Source organism: Denticeps clupeoides, chromosome 12 (genome assembly GCF_900700375.1).
Source record: "Denticeps clupeoides chromosome 12, fDenClu1.1, whole genome shotgun sequence".
Lineage (NCBI taxonomy): Eukaryota > Metazoa > Chordata > Actinopteri > Clupeiformes > Denticipitidae > Denticeps > Denticeps clupeoides.
In genome coordinates this window covers 6,676,085-6,689,878 of record NC_041718.1, presented here as the reverse complement: position 1 = coordinate 6,689,878, position 13,794 = coordinate 6,676,085, and the positions used below count along the sequence as shown (strand labels likewise).

The following is a 13,794-nucleotide window of genomic DNA, read 5'->3' as shown; positions in this document are numbered from 1 at the left end:
CCATTCTGAGCGAATCACCTGTGCGGATTTGAGGATGTTCTATAATGTGGCAAGATAAAAATACACACATGCTTCACCAATACACATTTTGAGCAATTGGAACTGAGTTCCAAAAGAACTCTGCAACTGCCCACATTTCTTCTTTTTAAATTCCATGGCATGGGGTTAAATAGAAAATAATATATTTTTTATATAAAACACACAAATGATGAATTAGACTCTAAATCTGTCGTAATCGCTTCTTGAAAGCATGGACAAAACCCCCTGTGGTTTGGTTTGAGTCCTGGCACTGTTATTCTGTGACTGTCACTAGTAATACAGCCATGTATATACTGTATATGCCATGCATTATGTGGAATTTGAAACGGTGACTTATTTTCTAACATACACATGGCCCTGCAAGGGAAATCATTTGGCTTTAGAGCCTGCCAGGTCTCTCATCTCTGTAAGTCAATAGGATACACTTTATCTGCACTGGTGGGATTAATGTTTTTGCATCGCAGATTCATGAACGGAAAAGAAAAAGGGGGAAAACAAACTGTCGCTTTTTAAAAAATAATATTTACCTCAGCCTTTGTCCTCGAGACGTGTCTATTGGTCTATGATGAAATCCAGCCTCCTCTGCAGCCCGATAACAGCGCTAATCTGTCATTATTATTATTTCTAAAGGTTGCTCAAACATTTGGATTCTATTAAATGCTCCTCTGCCAAAAAGATAAAAATTAATAAAAGCAACCTTTTTTTGTACCAAAATGTCTGTATTGACTGTCAAAACCATTTAAAGAACTGACTGTCAGGATAGTGGTTCAGCCAGTTTTTGCCTGTAATGCAGCTGTAATAGCTGTATTGTGAAGTGGTTATTTACTGTGATGTGTCAGGGTAGAGATGCATTAATCTGTCTTTTTTAATTGATAAGGAGGCCTGTTAAGCGTGACTGTTCGTGGTTAACATGTCACTGGGCTAATGGGCTAATTTTTCCAGTGTCAAAATAAAGGTGCAGCTCAGTTCTATGTCTATTAACAGCAGCTGAATGGATAAGAGTGTTTTCAACAGTGCATTTTTTGGTCATGAGCAGGTGTGAACACCACAATAAAACTCAAGATCTGTGACCCAACTAATTATGTGTTCAGAATTAGACATGGCTCTCTTACATTGTGAGGTTACAGTGACTATCTTTACTATTAACATTTCAATTAATGTTTGGGTTGTATCTGGTCAGTTCAGGCCACATCTTGACAGACCACTGGATGCAACTAGGTTTACTCCAAATTCAAGCTCTGCTGGTATACTTTGGCCAGCCTTCTGCCAAGATAATTGCCATGGCTGTTATCCATGTTAAACTGGTACAAAACAGAACATTTCCTGTTTATTTGCTTAATTGTTCAGCCACAGAACTGTCAGACCAATAAGCAAAGTGAATCAGTACCTACAGGATTTTGCAGTGAAAACTATAAAAATTAAAATACATTTTTATTAATTAATTATCACTTAATAGTAAAGGAAATCTGACCATGTTCAAAAGGTTGCTGGTTCAAATCCTGATCCGCCAAGGTACTACTGAGTAAAGTAGCGCTCCCACACACTGCTCCCCATGCGCCTGTCATGGCTGCCCACTGCTCACTAAGGTGATTTGTTAAAAGCAGAGGACACATTTTGATGTGTCACCGTGTTTCACAATGACAATCACTTCACTTTAACATGAGCAACACAAGTTAATGTGAACATGTTAGAGCTAGACCCGACCTGGCCCAGGACTCAACAAGGACAGCATTTTAAAAGCTTGTTTTTCTTTTGTGCTAGACTACAAGCACTACGTGAGTTTGAAACATAATCACCTGAGGCTGGCCTTTGTTTCACCTCTTCAGCATCCATTTTCGCTTATCTCTTGTGATAATTAACATGCATCAGCTGATGACAATGGCAGACAATTGCAAATTTGTAAAAAAAAATACAAAAAAATACAAAAAAAATACTCAGATACAGTTTTGCTGACTGCTCATTTACCATTTAACCCGAGCTCAACCTGACTCTACTAAAAAGATAAAAATTGAGCCAAACTCAACCTAGGTTAAGATTCACAGCTCTAGGAAAACGTCCCTATGAAATATAAACAGCAGGGAAACACATGCAGTGGAGGTCGGCTGTCTAAGTTACTAGCTGTATAGTAAATTCATCATTTACATTTACAGCATTTATCATACGCCCTTATCCAGAGCAACCTACAAGCAGTATTTACAGGGACAGCCCCCCTGGTGAAACTTAGGGTTATGTGTCTTGTTCAGGGACAAAATTGTACTAAGTGGGAATTGAACCTGGGTCTTCTGGTTCATAGGTGAGTGTGTTACCACCCTCAGTCAACTGATTAAGCCTAGCTCTATCTGTTTTATTTTACATGTAGCTTTAATGTAATAGCCTTTTTATGAGCTCCATTACTTAAAAACACAATACATTTAGTGGGATGTAGTACTTACTGAGGCATAACATCCACTGTTCTGGTGTGTTCTGATTGGTCAAACAATGCATATTAGATTAAGGAGAAGGCTTATTGGTCATTGGGTAAGACTGTGCAATATTCATTGCTTGGTTGAATTGGCGATTGCAACATTACGTAATCCTGGAGGGACTGATGAACATTCTCACATGATTTGTAGTCAATCATTTTGCAAGCACTTCAATTTTACCAACCCCTCAACAGATTTGGAAACAATCTGCGGTTGTTTGGTGTATGAATTAGTTTACTTTTTTTAATTCATTAAAATATATAGGCAGTAAGTGCTATGAAGCATTCATTTAAGTAGATATTAGATTAAATAATGATTTTTTACAAGCTAGTACTGACTGCAGAAGAGTGTATTGTAGCAATATCATCATATTGTCACATGATTCCATCATGTGACCGGGAGTAACACGGAAACGAGGTAACGTGACTCCTATATATTAGGCTGGAGAGCAGCTGCCAATTGCTCAGTCATTGAATGACGCACGCCATTCGACTCGGCTCCGAAAACCCGCTCCCAGTAAGACCGTACCTGTCCTCTCTGTTCTCCCGATACCTGAACTCCTTCCTGTCAACCTGTCCTGCCCTGTCTTGTGTCTTAATACGCGAACGACAACATCAGTGTGGTGTTGCGGCTCGCGCCGTCCCCGTTCGCAGATTAACGCGGAGGAACTTACCTGCCTCCCTGCGTCCCGCCGCACTGAGGTCTCTCGTTTCCTCCTACACGTCTCTCTCGTTCTGGTCCCGGTTGGCGTGTCAGAATGACTGAGCCTGAATTACGCGCTTCACAACTCGCTGCTTTGTGCGATCGGATAGCGCGGCAGGAGAATCTTTTTGGAAGTCTGTCGCAGGAGGTTCGCTTCCTGCGGCAGCGCATTCAGGAAGTGACCGCCGCGCACCGAGACCATGAAGCGGCGAGCGTGGCGCAGAGCCCTCGCCCCCCCGCGGTTCCCGAACCCAGTTTGCCGCTCCCGGAGCGCTGGAACGGGACCGAGGGGAGCGGCGAGGTGCTCCTCACCGCTCTCTCGTTGATTTTTGAGCTACAGCCTAGCCGCTACCCCAGTGCCCGGTCCCGAATTGCCTTACTCCTAACCCGGCTCGGTGGTTCCGCCGCAGAGTGGGCGGCTGCGCGAATTAGTTCCCCCAGTTCTGCGTCCCTCTCGTATGCCGAATTCGTGGAGGAATTAAAACTCACCTTCTGTCATCCGGACGGTGTGGAAGACGTCGCGTCACAGCTTTACCATCTGCGCCAGGGTACCTCATCGGTCAGCCAGTTTACCGCCAGATTCCGGACCCTGGCTGCAAAGACTCCGCTGGGCGACCACGCCCTCCGGATGATGTACTATGAGGGACTGGCCCCACGAATTCGGGGTGAGATGGTCAGTCGGGAGATGCCAGCAACGTATGAGGCCCTCATACAACTCGCGATGCGAATTGATCGCCATCTGCTGGCTCTCCCGAAAACTGCGGACCCCACTCCGACCCTGCATCAGACCCCTCGACCGCCTCTATCACCACTTCAGCCCACCGTCACTCCTCCAGACCATAAGGGGGAACCCATGCAGCTGGGACGGACAACTCTCACGCCTGAAGAGAAGCAACGGCGTTTTCGGGAGGGTTTGTGTGCATACTGCGCTTCCCCCTCACACATCCGCCTGACCTGCCCTCTTCGTCCGGGGAGACGGGACACCCAGCAGATCAGCACGGCGCGGCCATCTAGGCCCCTTCCTCCACATCTGATGCCACCGACCTCCCGACTCACTCTCCCGGCCGTCCTGGAATGTCATCAGCGAAGCATCTCCACCACAGCCTTTGTGGACTCCGGGGCGGCTGGAAATTTCATAGACCACTCCTTCATCCGACAACATCACATTCCCCTGGAACTCCTCCCAAATCCTCTCACAATAACCTCCGTGGATGGTCATCCCATCTCCGCAGGGCCCATCATTCACCGCACGGTCCCTCTGCAACTCCGGCTGGACTCCCACGTGGAGAAAATTCAATTTCTGGTGACCAAGATAATCACCTCACCACTCCTCCTCGGGTTCCCCTGGTTGTCCCTACATGAACCCCATCTCTCCTGGTCGTCAGGCATGGTGTTGGAGTGGGGAGCGCACTGCCATCACCATTGCCTTCTGCCACAACCCTCCTCGTCTGTCTCCACGAACCCAGAACCAAGTCCTCCCGTGTTAGACAACATTCCCTCCTGTTACCATGACCTAGCCACCGTCTTCAGTTCAGCCAAAGCCGCCCAGCTGCCTCCCCATCGACCAGGCGACATGGCCATTGACCTGCTGCCAGGAACCACTCCTCCGAAAGGACATCTCTACTCCCTCTCCAAGGCAGAGCAATTGGCCATGGAGCGGTTTGTGGCAGAGGCGCTTCAAAACGGCACCATCCGACCATCGACCTCCCCGGCCGCGGCAGGGTTCTTCTTCGTGACCAAGAAGGATGGTGGCCTGCGACCATGCGTGGACTATCGGGGACTCAATAAAATCACCATCAAAAATCGAACACCGTTACCCCTCACCAACACCGCCCTGGACGCCCTCTCGGGAGCCAAATATTTCACGAAGCTGGATCTCCGGTCTGCCTACAACCTGATTCGTATCCGGGAGGGCGACGAGTGGAAAACCGCCTTCATCACCCCCACCGGTCATTTTGAATCCCTAGTAATTCCATTCGGTCTCTGCAACGCACCCGCCGTCTTCCAGCAGTTCATAAATGATACTCTCCAGGACATGCTGGGACGGTGGGTGTATGCCTACCTGGACGACGTCCTCATTTATTCACCCACTCTAGAATCCCATATTCAACACGTGAGGGCAGTACTAAAGAGATTGCTCGCCCACCGACTGTACTGTAAGCTGGAAAAATGCGCCTTCCACCAGCGCTCCACCACGTTCCTGGGTTTTACCATCTCGTCCCAGGGTGTGGCCATGGAGCCCAAGAAGCTAGAAGCAGTGGCGTCGTGGCCCCTACCCACAACGCTGAAGCAACTGCAACGGTTTCTTGGGTTTGCAAATTTCTATCGTCGCTTCATCCGTGGCTACAGTACGGTCGCAGCACCCCTCACTGCTCTCACCAAACCTTCACCAGGTCCGTTTCGCCTAACCCCGGAGGCCATTCAAGCGTTTAAATCTTTGTGTCATCATTTCACCACCGCCCCCATTCTTCAACACCCAGACCCTACCCTTCCGTTTGTTGTAGAAGTGGACGCGTCAGAGGTGGGTGCTGGCGCCGTCCTCTCTCAACGCGGTCCGGACCGGAAATTGCACCCGTGTTGCTTCTTCTCGCGGAAGTTCACGCCTGCACAGCGGCGATACGGGGTGGGGGGACCGTGAGCTGCTGGCGGTCAGGTGGGCCCTCGAGGAGTGGCGGCACTGGCTGCAAGGCAGTGACACCCCCTTTCTGGTCTGGACCGATCACCAAAACCTAATCTCTATCAAAACCACCAAACAGCTCAATCCCCGCCAGGCGAGGTGGGCACTATTCTTTGAACAATTCGACTTCCAACTCTCCTACCGTCCCGGCTCCAAAAACCAGAAAGCCGATGCCCTGTCTCGTCAACACGCCCCAGACTCACCATCCTCTGACCCCGAACCCGTTCTTCCTCCTCATCGCATCCTAGGCCCTCTCCGGTGGTCCCTCGAGACGAAGGTCCGGGCAGCCCAGGCATCCGACCCTGGCCCAGACAACACCCCACCCGAGTGCATGTACGTCCCAAATACCTGCCGGCCCGATGTACTGCATTGGGGCCATTCCTCCGTCCTCTCAGGCCACCCAGGACGCCAACGGACCCTCTCCTTCATTCGCCGAGCATTCTGGTGGCCTTCAGTACGACGGGACGTACAGGCCTACGTGGATGCATGTGATGTCTGTGCCCGGGCCAAGACTCCCAACACTCCGACTGCTGGGCCCCTGCGTCCCCTTCCCATTCCTCATCGCCCCTGGACCCACCTCGCCTTGGACTTCATCACCGGCCTCCCTGAAGCTAGTGGTATGACCACCATCCTGACCATAGTGGATCGTTTCTCCAAAGCGGTCCACTTGGTCGCCCTGCCCGGCCTACCGTCCTCTGCCACAACCGCTGACCTCGTGCTTCAACACGTGGTCCGCCTCCATGGGTTCCCCCAAGACATCGTCTCTGATCGGGGACCCCAATTCGTCTCAGCTGTGTGGAAGGCGTTTTGTCGCCTTATCGGATCCACCTGCAGCCTCTCCTCTGGCTACCATCCCCAGACCAACGGTCAGGTGGAGAGGGCCAACCAACAGCTGGGACGATACCTGCGATGCTTCGCGTCCGAACACCAACGCACTTGGCCCGGGTTTCTCCTGTGGGCGGAGCTGGCCCACAACCTGCAAATCTCCTCCGCCACCGGCCATAGTCCCTTTGAGATCTGCCATGGATATCAGCCCACCATCTTCACGCACCAGGTGCCTGCAGGTGGGGTCCCCTCGGCCCGTCAGATGATCCGCGGTTGTCGAAAGGCCTGGAAATCGGCGCGGTCGGCCCTCCTCATCGCCTCCCGAAGGATGTCCACCCAGCACGATCGTCGGCACCCTCGTCGACTGCACTTCCGAGTGGGACAGAGGGTGTGGCTGTCCACCAAAGACCTACGTCTCAGGACTGAGTCACACAAACTGTCCCCTCGATACATCGGACCATTCCGGATCCTCAGTCGGATCAACCCCCTCACATACCGTCTCCAACTCCCTCCTGCCATCCGTGTCCATCCAGTCTTCCATGTCAGCAAACTCAAACCCTTTGTCCGATCCTCGCTTCATCCTCCTGCTCCGGATCCGCCACCGCCACGCATCGTCGACGGGGGACCCGCCTACACTGTGGAGCGCATCATTGCCTCTCGCCGCAGAGGTCGGGGGGTCCAGTACCTGGTGCATTGGACCGGCTATGGACCAGAAGAACGGTCTTGGATCCCGAGTCGTTTCATCCTGGACCCGTCTCTGGTGGCTGAGTACCGGCAGCGTACCGCCGCCACTCCGGGGCCGTCGGGGGTCGGCCCTGGAGGGGGGGGGTACTGTCACATGATTCCATCATGTGACCGGGAGTAACACGGAAACGAGGTAACGTGACTCCTATATATTAGGCTGGAGAGCAGCTGCCAATTGCTCAGTCATTGAATGACGCACGCCATTCGACTCGGCTCCGAAAACCCGCTCCCAGTAAGACCGTACCTGTCCTCTCTGTTCTCCCGATACCTGAACTCCTTCCTGTCAACCTGTCCTGCCCTGTCTTGTGTCTTAATACGCGAACGACAACATCAGTGTGGTGTTGCGGCTCGCGCCGTCCCCGTTCGCAGATTAACGCGGAGGAACTTACCTGCCTCCCTGCGTCCCGCCGCACTGAGGTCTCTCGTTTCCTCCTACACGTCTCTCTCGTTCTGGTCCCGGTTCGCGTGTCACATATAGATCCAACCCTAGAGTCAATCGAACAAAAACATGACCACTGCGGTAGGCAAAAAGACCAGGTGCAGAGAAGGATAAGAACATGAACTGCAGCACATAAAGTAACACCGTAAAGATTTATCAGCCGAATCCAGGCTGTTTCCATCAGAGTCTATTGGCCTTTTCAGATAAAGAAATCAAAAGGAGCCAGCCTCTGAAGAAGTGAGTAAAAATGCACTTCCATTGGATCTTTGGAAATGTTTGATGATTTAGAATCCTGTTACCAAATGATGATAAACAGCACAGTTAAGTCACAATAAATTCTTATTACTTGTGAAGTATGGACCATAAGTCACTACATAGATGCAGTTAAAATTAATTCAGTAATTTAGTGTTTTTCTAGATGAGGAGCTATGGGACAGTAATAAATTCTAGGCAGAATCATTAATTATATATCATCATTGTTTATTATGGGTGTCAGCTCCATTCAACTTATTTTATAGCCACTGCTGTAGTGGCTTGTAATACATTCTCTCTCACCTGTCAGTTCTGTCATATAGCTTGGCCTTGTATACCTGCCACACATTGACTGTAAAGAGCATATCCTCAGTGCACTTTCATTAAGTGGCTGATGGCGCATAATACCTCAAAACACCTCCCATAAACATCCGTCGGGCATACCGGCTAGTTTAGTAGTGTCAGTATAAAGTATAATGAGGCAAAATGGCAAAAAAGTCTTTTGCATGGTGAGAGGCAGAGAGCTATATTGTGTCGATAAGGATTATGGCTGTAACTCTGCTCATTGTAAGTGAAGACAGAGGGTGTCATGAAGCATTATGATGTTTGAAAAGCTGCTTTGTGAATGGGGATGCTGAGCCTGAATGAAGTGTTTCTGCAGCACCTTTGCATGCCTTCTGTTCTATCATATTTATTCACCTCTATATCTGCACCCTCTGTAATGATCAAAAATGATTTGTTTTATGCAACTGGTTCACTTTATTAAAAAAACTGGCATCCATTCCGCATATGCATGTGAACTAGTTTAAGACATCAACATCATGTATATTGCAGTGTTTTGATTTTTTTTTTTGCGAATAACCTCAGCAGGGCCATCACAAACCCAAATAACACTTCCTTTGCATCACTGTTGTTAAAATGACTCCAGTTTAACACTGCATGATCATATACTGTTGTGATTATTTGTTCCTGAATATGATCTACTAACCTTAATGTAGACCTGTGTGGGTTGTGTCTTTGTGTGTATGTTGGGATGGAACCATGCATAGTACTGTGTTTGTGAATGCATGAGTGTAATGAGGGTGTGTTAATAAGTGCTTGTGTGAGAACACGTGTGTGCATGTAGGTGTGTGTGTGTGTGTGTGTGAGGAGGATGGTTTTCTGGGCAGTTCTTGCTCCAGTTAAACCCTCTCCTCCTCTCTGTGATGTCTCTCTACTGTTTGCAGGAGCCTCTACCCAGAATTCCAATGCCGTTGAGCCTGAGAAGCAGGTGGACAGCACAGTCAAGATGGCTGGCGTCATCGCTGGGATCCTCATGTTTGTCATCATCCTTCTGGGCGTGGTACTGACATTCAAGAGAAGGTACCGAGCAGACAAGATACAAGCTCCATGAAGTTATCATGTTTAAATAACTTTATTTAAGTCTAATCAGCGTAGATCAGGATCTGTGTTGAAAGCGTTTAGAAAACTCTTGCATAGATTACAGGAGAACATTTCTCATGGTTCATATGTAAGTGATTAATGTATATGAGTACATAAAAGGCTTTAACATGTTTTTCACTTAGGTCTGTAGTGTAGTTGGGAGAGGAGTGGGTCTGGGTGCCTGCTACATACACGGCTTCCTGTCTTTCTGTTTTTAAACATGCACACTGGCTTACATCCATTGCATTTCTGTCTCCTCTGTCCTTTTACCTGTAGCTCTACCCTCCCCAGTGACATACTGCCCATGCCATTTTGCTCTGAGAGGATCACATCCTCATGGTCTTTCTCTTCTGTCACCCCACGACTTCACATGTACGCTCATTCATGTAAAAGGCAATTCTAACCTGTCCCAATGTGACAGAGCTAATGATTAAAATTCCATCGCCGTGCAAAGTCAATTAATCAGTTTTGTGCAATTTGCAGTAATAGGGGAAGTTGCCCCTCTCTGGTGCCACTACAACTCAGAGTTTATTTATTAAATTTGCAGCTCTTAAGAGCCATTGTCTGGAACTCATTCTAAGTAAATGCTAAAAAATGTCCTTCAGTGCCAAAGCCGTACTAAGAAGGCCAACTGCATTTCAAGCAAGCGCATTTTATTATTAATCAGAGCCCAATTTCTAGACTGCTCAAGATATGAGGGCAAAGGTCAAATGTAAATCCAAGGCCTGGAGCCCAGCAATCCCATAAATAGCCTCAGATGCAGACTGCCTCGCTTCGTAATGTGTAGGATGCAGCCATGCGGAGAGAAAAATGCTTAAGCAACGATATTCCTAAAATGCTTTGCTCTGCTGGGTCATCCATATTTCATCCTCATGATAGGGTTAAAGGACAGTGAAGCTGATGTTTTATAAATTGCAGCATTTTACGCGGCTTTCAGTGCCCATAAATTATTTGTGTAAACATACTTGTTGGAAGCAAGTAAACTGTCTTTTTAATATTTCAGAGCTAGTGTTACATGTGTTTAAGAGCATTTTTTTAATAGTAGGAAGCTGAGCACAAGTGAAATGGACTGGATGAACCTAATGGCAAATTTGTGTCTTTAGTGACCGTACTGAAAGCCACTGGGTTTTCCAACGTGGTTTTCGGGCACTTTTTTTCCAGACTGAAAGGCCCTTTAAAAAATTGATGAGTGGAAAAATACCCCTTAAAAGTCTGAAATTTCACAGTTGCATCTGCCCTGAAGGGAACCCATCGTTACACCCTGCAACCCCAATTTGTTTACCAGGCAGTTTACACCTCAAACCATTGCAGAGATGGAATGGACAGATGGTGCGTTGCTTCTATAGTTAAGAAAAAAACCAAAAAAAAAAACCATATATATATATATATGAAAAATGTACTTAAGGGCTTGGCCCATTTTGATCCGGCAGCTCTGGGGAATAGAGAGCACACTTGATGGTATTCTTCTCACTGTGCTATTTGTTGTGCTGCCTGTCAGATGCTTCTGAGTTAGCAGTTGAAATACGAGTTGTAGCATTTCTTACCCCGGCATCTGTTAATCACATATGCCGTGGTTCTGCACCATATCTCACTCCGAATCACAACCCCGAGGTGGTCTGTCACAGGTGATTAAGCTGACTTGAGCTAGCCTGTTGAAGCAAGATAGGCCCAGTATTTATGTTACACAACAAAATTAGCTTTTTTAGCATTAGCTCAAGCATCTAAAAGGCCATGAATGTAGCGAAAATTGAGATGAAGTGTGCTGTTTTCTATCTGGCTATAAGGCAGTTTGACGAATAGCTCTTCTAGTTTTAGCGATTTATGTAAACCTTGACCTTACACTAGCGAGAAAACTTTATACTTAGCATGTTGTGCACCAGTTTGTGTCTTCAAAGTTATATAATTGCTTATTACCATACTGGCCTGAATATCAGACAATTATTTATTTCTCAAAAAAGTGGCAAAAAACAGTTGATGGGGTAAATATGATACTGTGTAGCAAGGGTTTTAATCGGACTGGAGAAAGGGGGTTAATGTAATATTCAGGCCAGTCTGGTAAATGACTGAAACCCACTGACAGCTATTTTTAAACACTAAGGTCATGCATGGGTATAGGTCTGACAAGAACCTGGGCAATTTTCCTTCATAAATCCATCTATGTAGAGCAGGTGTGACATCCATTCAGTCGCTCAAAGCCGATCCATTTCTGTCAGGTCTCAGGGCTTAGGGACTGGGGCTCAACACTTTCATTCTGCTCATCCTGATTCTGCTGCATACGCTACACCCCCGCAGCCAGACAGCTCCGGCCGCTCAAAAACCAAGCCATGCATTTACATCCAGACCTCATTTTGTCAGTCATAGCAGTAGCCCATGCGACTTTTTCCCTCCTTTTTTTTTGCTCTCCCTTTTCAAATAATTGCACCATTTACTTGTAGAACCACAGAATCCCCTCTGCCCAAGACGCCAGAGTAATTGCTGTCTTCAAAATGCAACAGCCTAGCATGGCTGCACAAAATGAATGCAGATCCAGGTGTAATGCTTGTCATATTACAGGGTATAGGTCTACGCATAACACATCTCCATTTGTGGGAATTCTAGAAAGAGAATGTTTCTTATGCTGTTCCTTTTAGTCACAAATAAGAAGACTTAAGACTGGAGCGTTCTACATGCCACTTGCTTAACTGATGAACGTGAAAGATGTGTCAGCATTTGTCTCCCCTTTCAAACTAGTCTTATGCCCTCTCTCTTTTATCTTTTTTTCCGTTCTCTCCTGGTTTGCCTGCTAGGGAAATCCACACCTGGAGAACCCTGAGTGTGGGGTATCGTATGTTTACTTCTAGCTTCTGCATTTTGCGACTTCTAGCTTCCATCGTTCCACTCCATTGTCGAGCCCATCTGTGTCCCGATTTCCCATTGACTTTTGTGTTGTGTTTTGACACATGCACGAACCGAGGCCATGCACACTTCCTTTCACTTGATAAATGTAAAAAAGCTCTGCCTGACTGAAATTAGACTAGCCATTTGTTTAGCTGTTTTGTGTGTGTGTGTGTGTGTGTGTGATTGTGATTTATGTCGGTCTTGCTAGTTCAATACTCCCATTTGTTCACTTTGGTTCTGCCTCTTATGCCTTCATCTGGATGCTAGATTTTTTTCAGTGACATAACTAAGAATGAGCTTATTCTGGAAATCATGGCCATTTCATTACCACATTAAGCAGCCTTAATTTTTTATGCCCTGAGTGCATTTTATGGTCTGAAGAATAAAGACACCTTTTTGAACAGCGTGCATTTGCATAAGCCCCTGGCACATCACTTTTTGCTCCTCAGGTACACTTTGCTGGCTCCTGTGGAGCCAAGAGGAGGATTCAGCATTACACTTAATGGGAAATCCAGAATTATTGAGACACAGCTTGCCCTCTTTTTTTCATTTGGATTCATTAAGAACTGAACAGCCTTGGATTTATTAACAAAAAGCTTCCTGATGCTTTATCTTTATTGTTATTGCTCTCATCTGAGAGGTTACAGAAGATATGCCAGTTCTAGAAGACTAATAAAATGTATATGGTCACTTTTGTGACATCAGCTAAATGGTCATGATTATGCACAATACTGTACCTTACATAGTCAGTCCAGCAGTCAGCAATTTATATATATCGCTATATATTTTTTTTCTAAAATAAGTTTTCTTACAAAATTTTGACAGCACATCAGCACTTCATAAATGAACCCAGTCTGAAGAAATGCTGTATCAGTACATTACAAACATTTTCCACCCGCACTAAACCCGAATCACCACATCGCTTTCTATTACTCTTACCTCTCCAATCTGCCATCCAAAATGTACTCCTTAAAAAAAAAAGGCAATTACACGTGGATTAATAGGCTTAGCGAAGAGGGGACTGATACATTTTATACTTTTTTGTCTTCTTCGGTCTGCTGTATGGCAAGGAAGCCACGGGGTCATTCTGTTAAGTGGTTATTCAATGGTGGTCTGGTTTCATTAAACACACTGCACCACTGGACCGCTACTGTTCCAGCCAGGGCCACTGCCCTTGTCTCAAGATAAGATTCCTCAGCCCTGTACAGTCTGGATTTCTCTTGATAAATAATGAGCCCTGGGAAATAGTGACTGTGTGATGGCCTGGTCGAGGCTATGTTGAGCATACTAACTGTGTACAGCCTTGCTCTGTATCTATTTTATGAATAAATAGGCAGTGATGGTCCAGAGATAGT

The 13,794-nt window shown here is 46.8% G+C and overlaps 1 protein-coding gene across 13 annotated transcripts in view; it reads left to right on the top strand.

Moving 5' to 3' along the window:
* Nucleotides 1–13,794, top strand: part of ptprt (protein tyrosine phosphatase receptor type T) — a 223,199-nt gene that overhangs the window by 155,471 nt on the left and 53,934 nt on the right. For 7 of the 13 annotated variants that reach the window (XM_028997567.1, XM_028997569.1, XM_028997564.1 and 4 more), the window contains 2 exons: nt 9,367–9,502; nt 12,349–12,381. In XM_028997567.1, coding sequence (XP_028853400.1) covers nt 9,367–9,502; nt 12,349–12,381 — 169 coding nt within the window. The remainder of the gene's footprint in view (nt 1–9,366; nt 9,503–12,348; nt 12,382–13,794) is intronic. The other 6 variants (XM_028997574.1, XM_028997573.1, XM_028997575.1 and 3 more) reach the window with 1 other exon arrangement.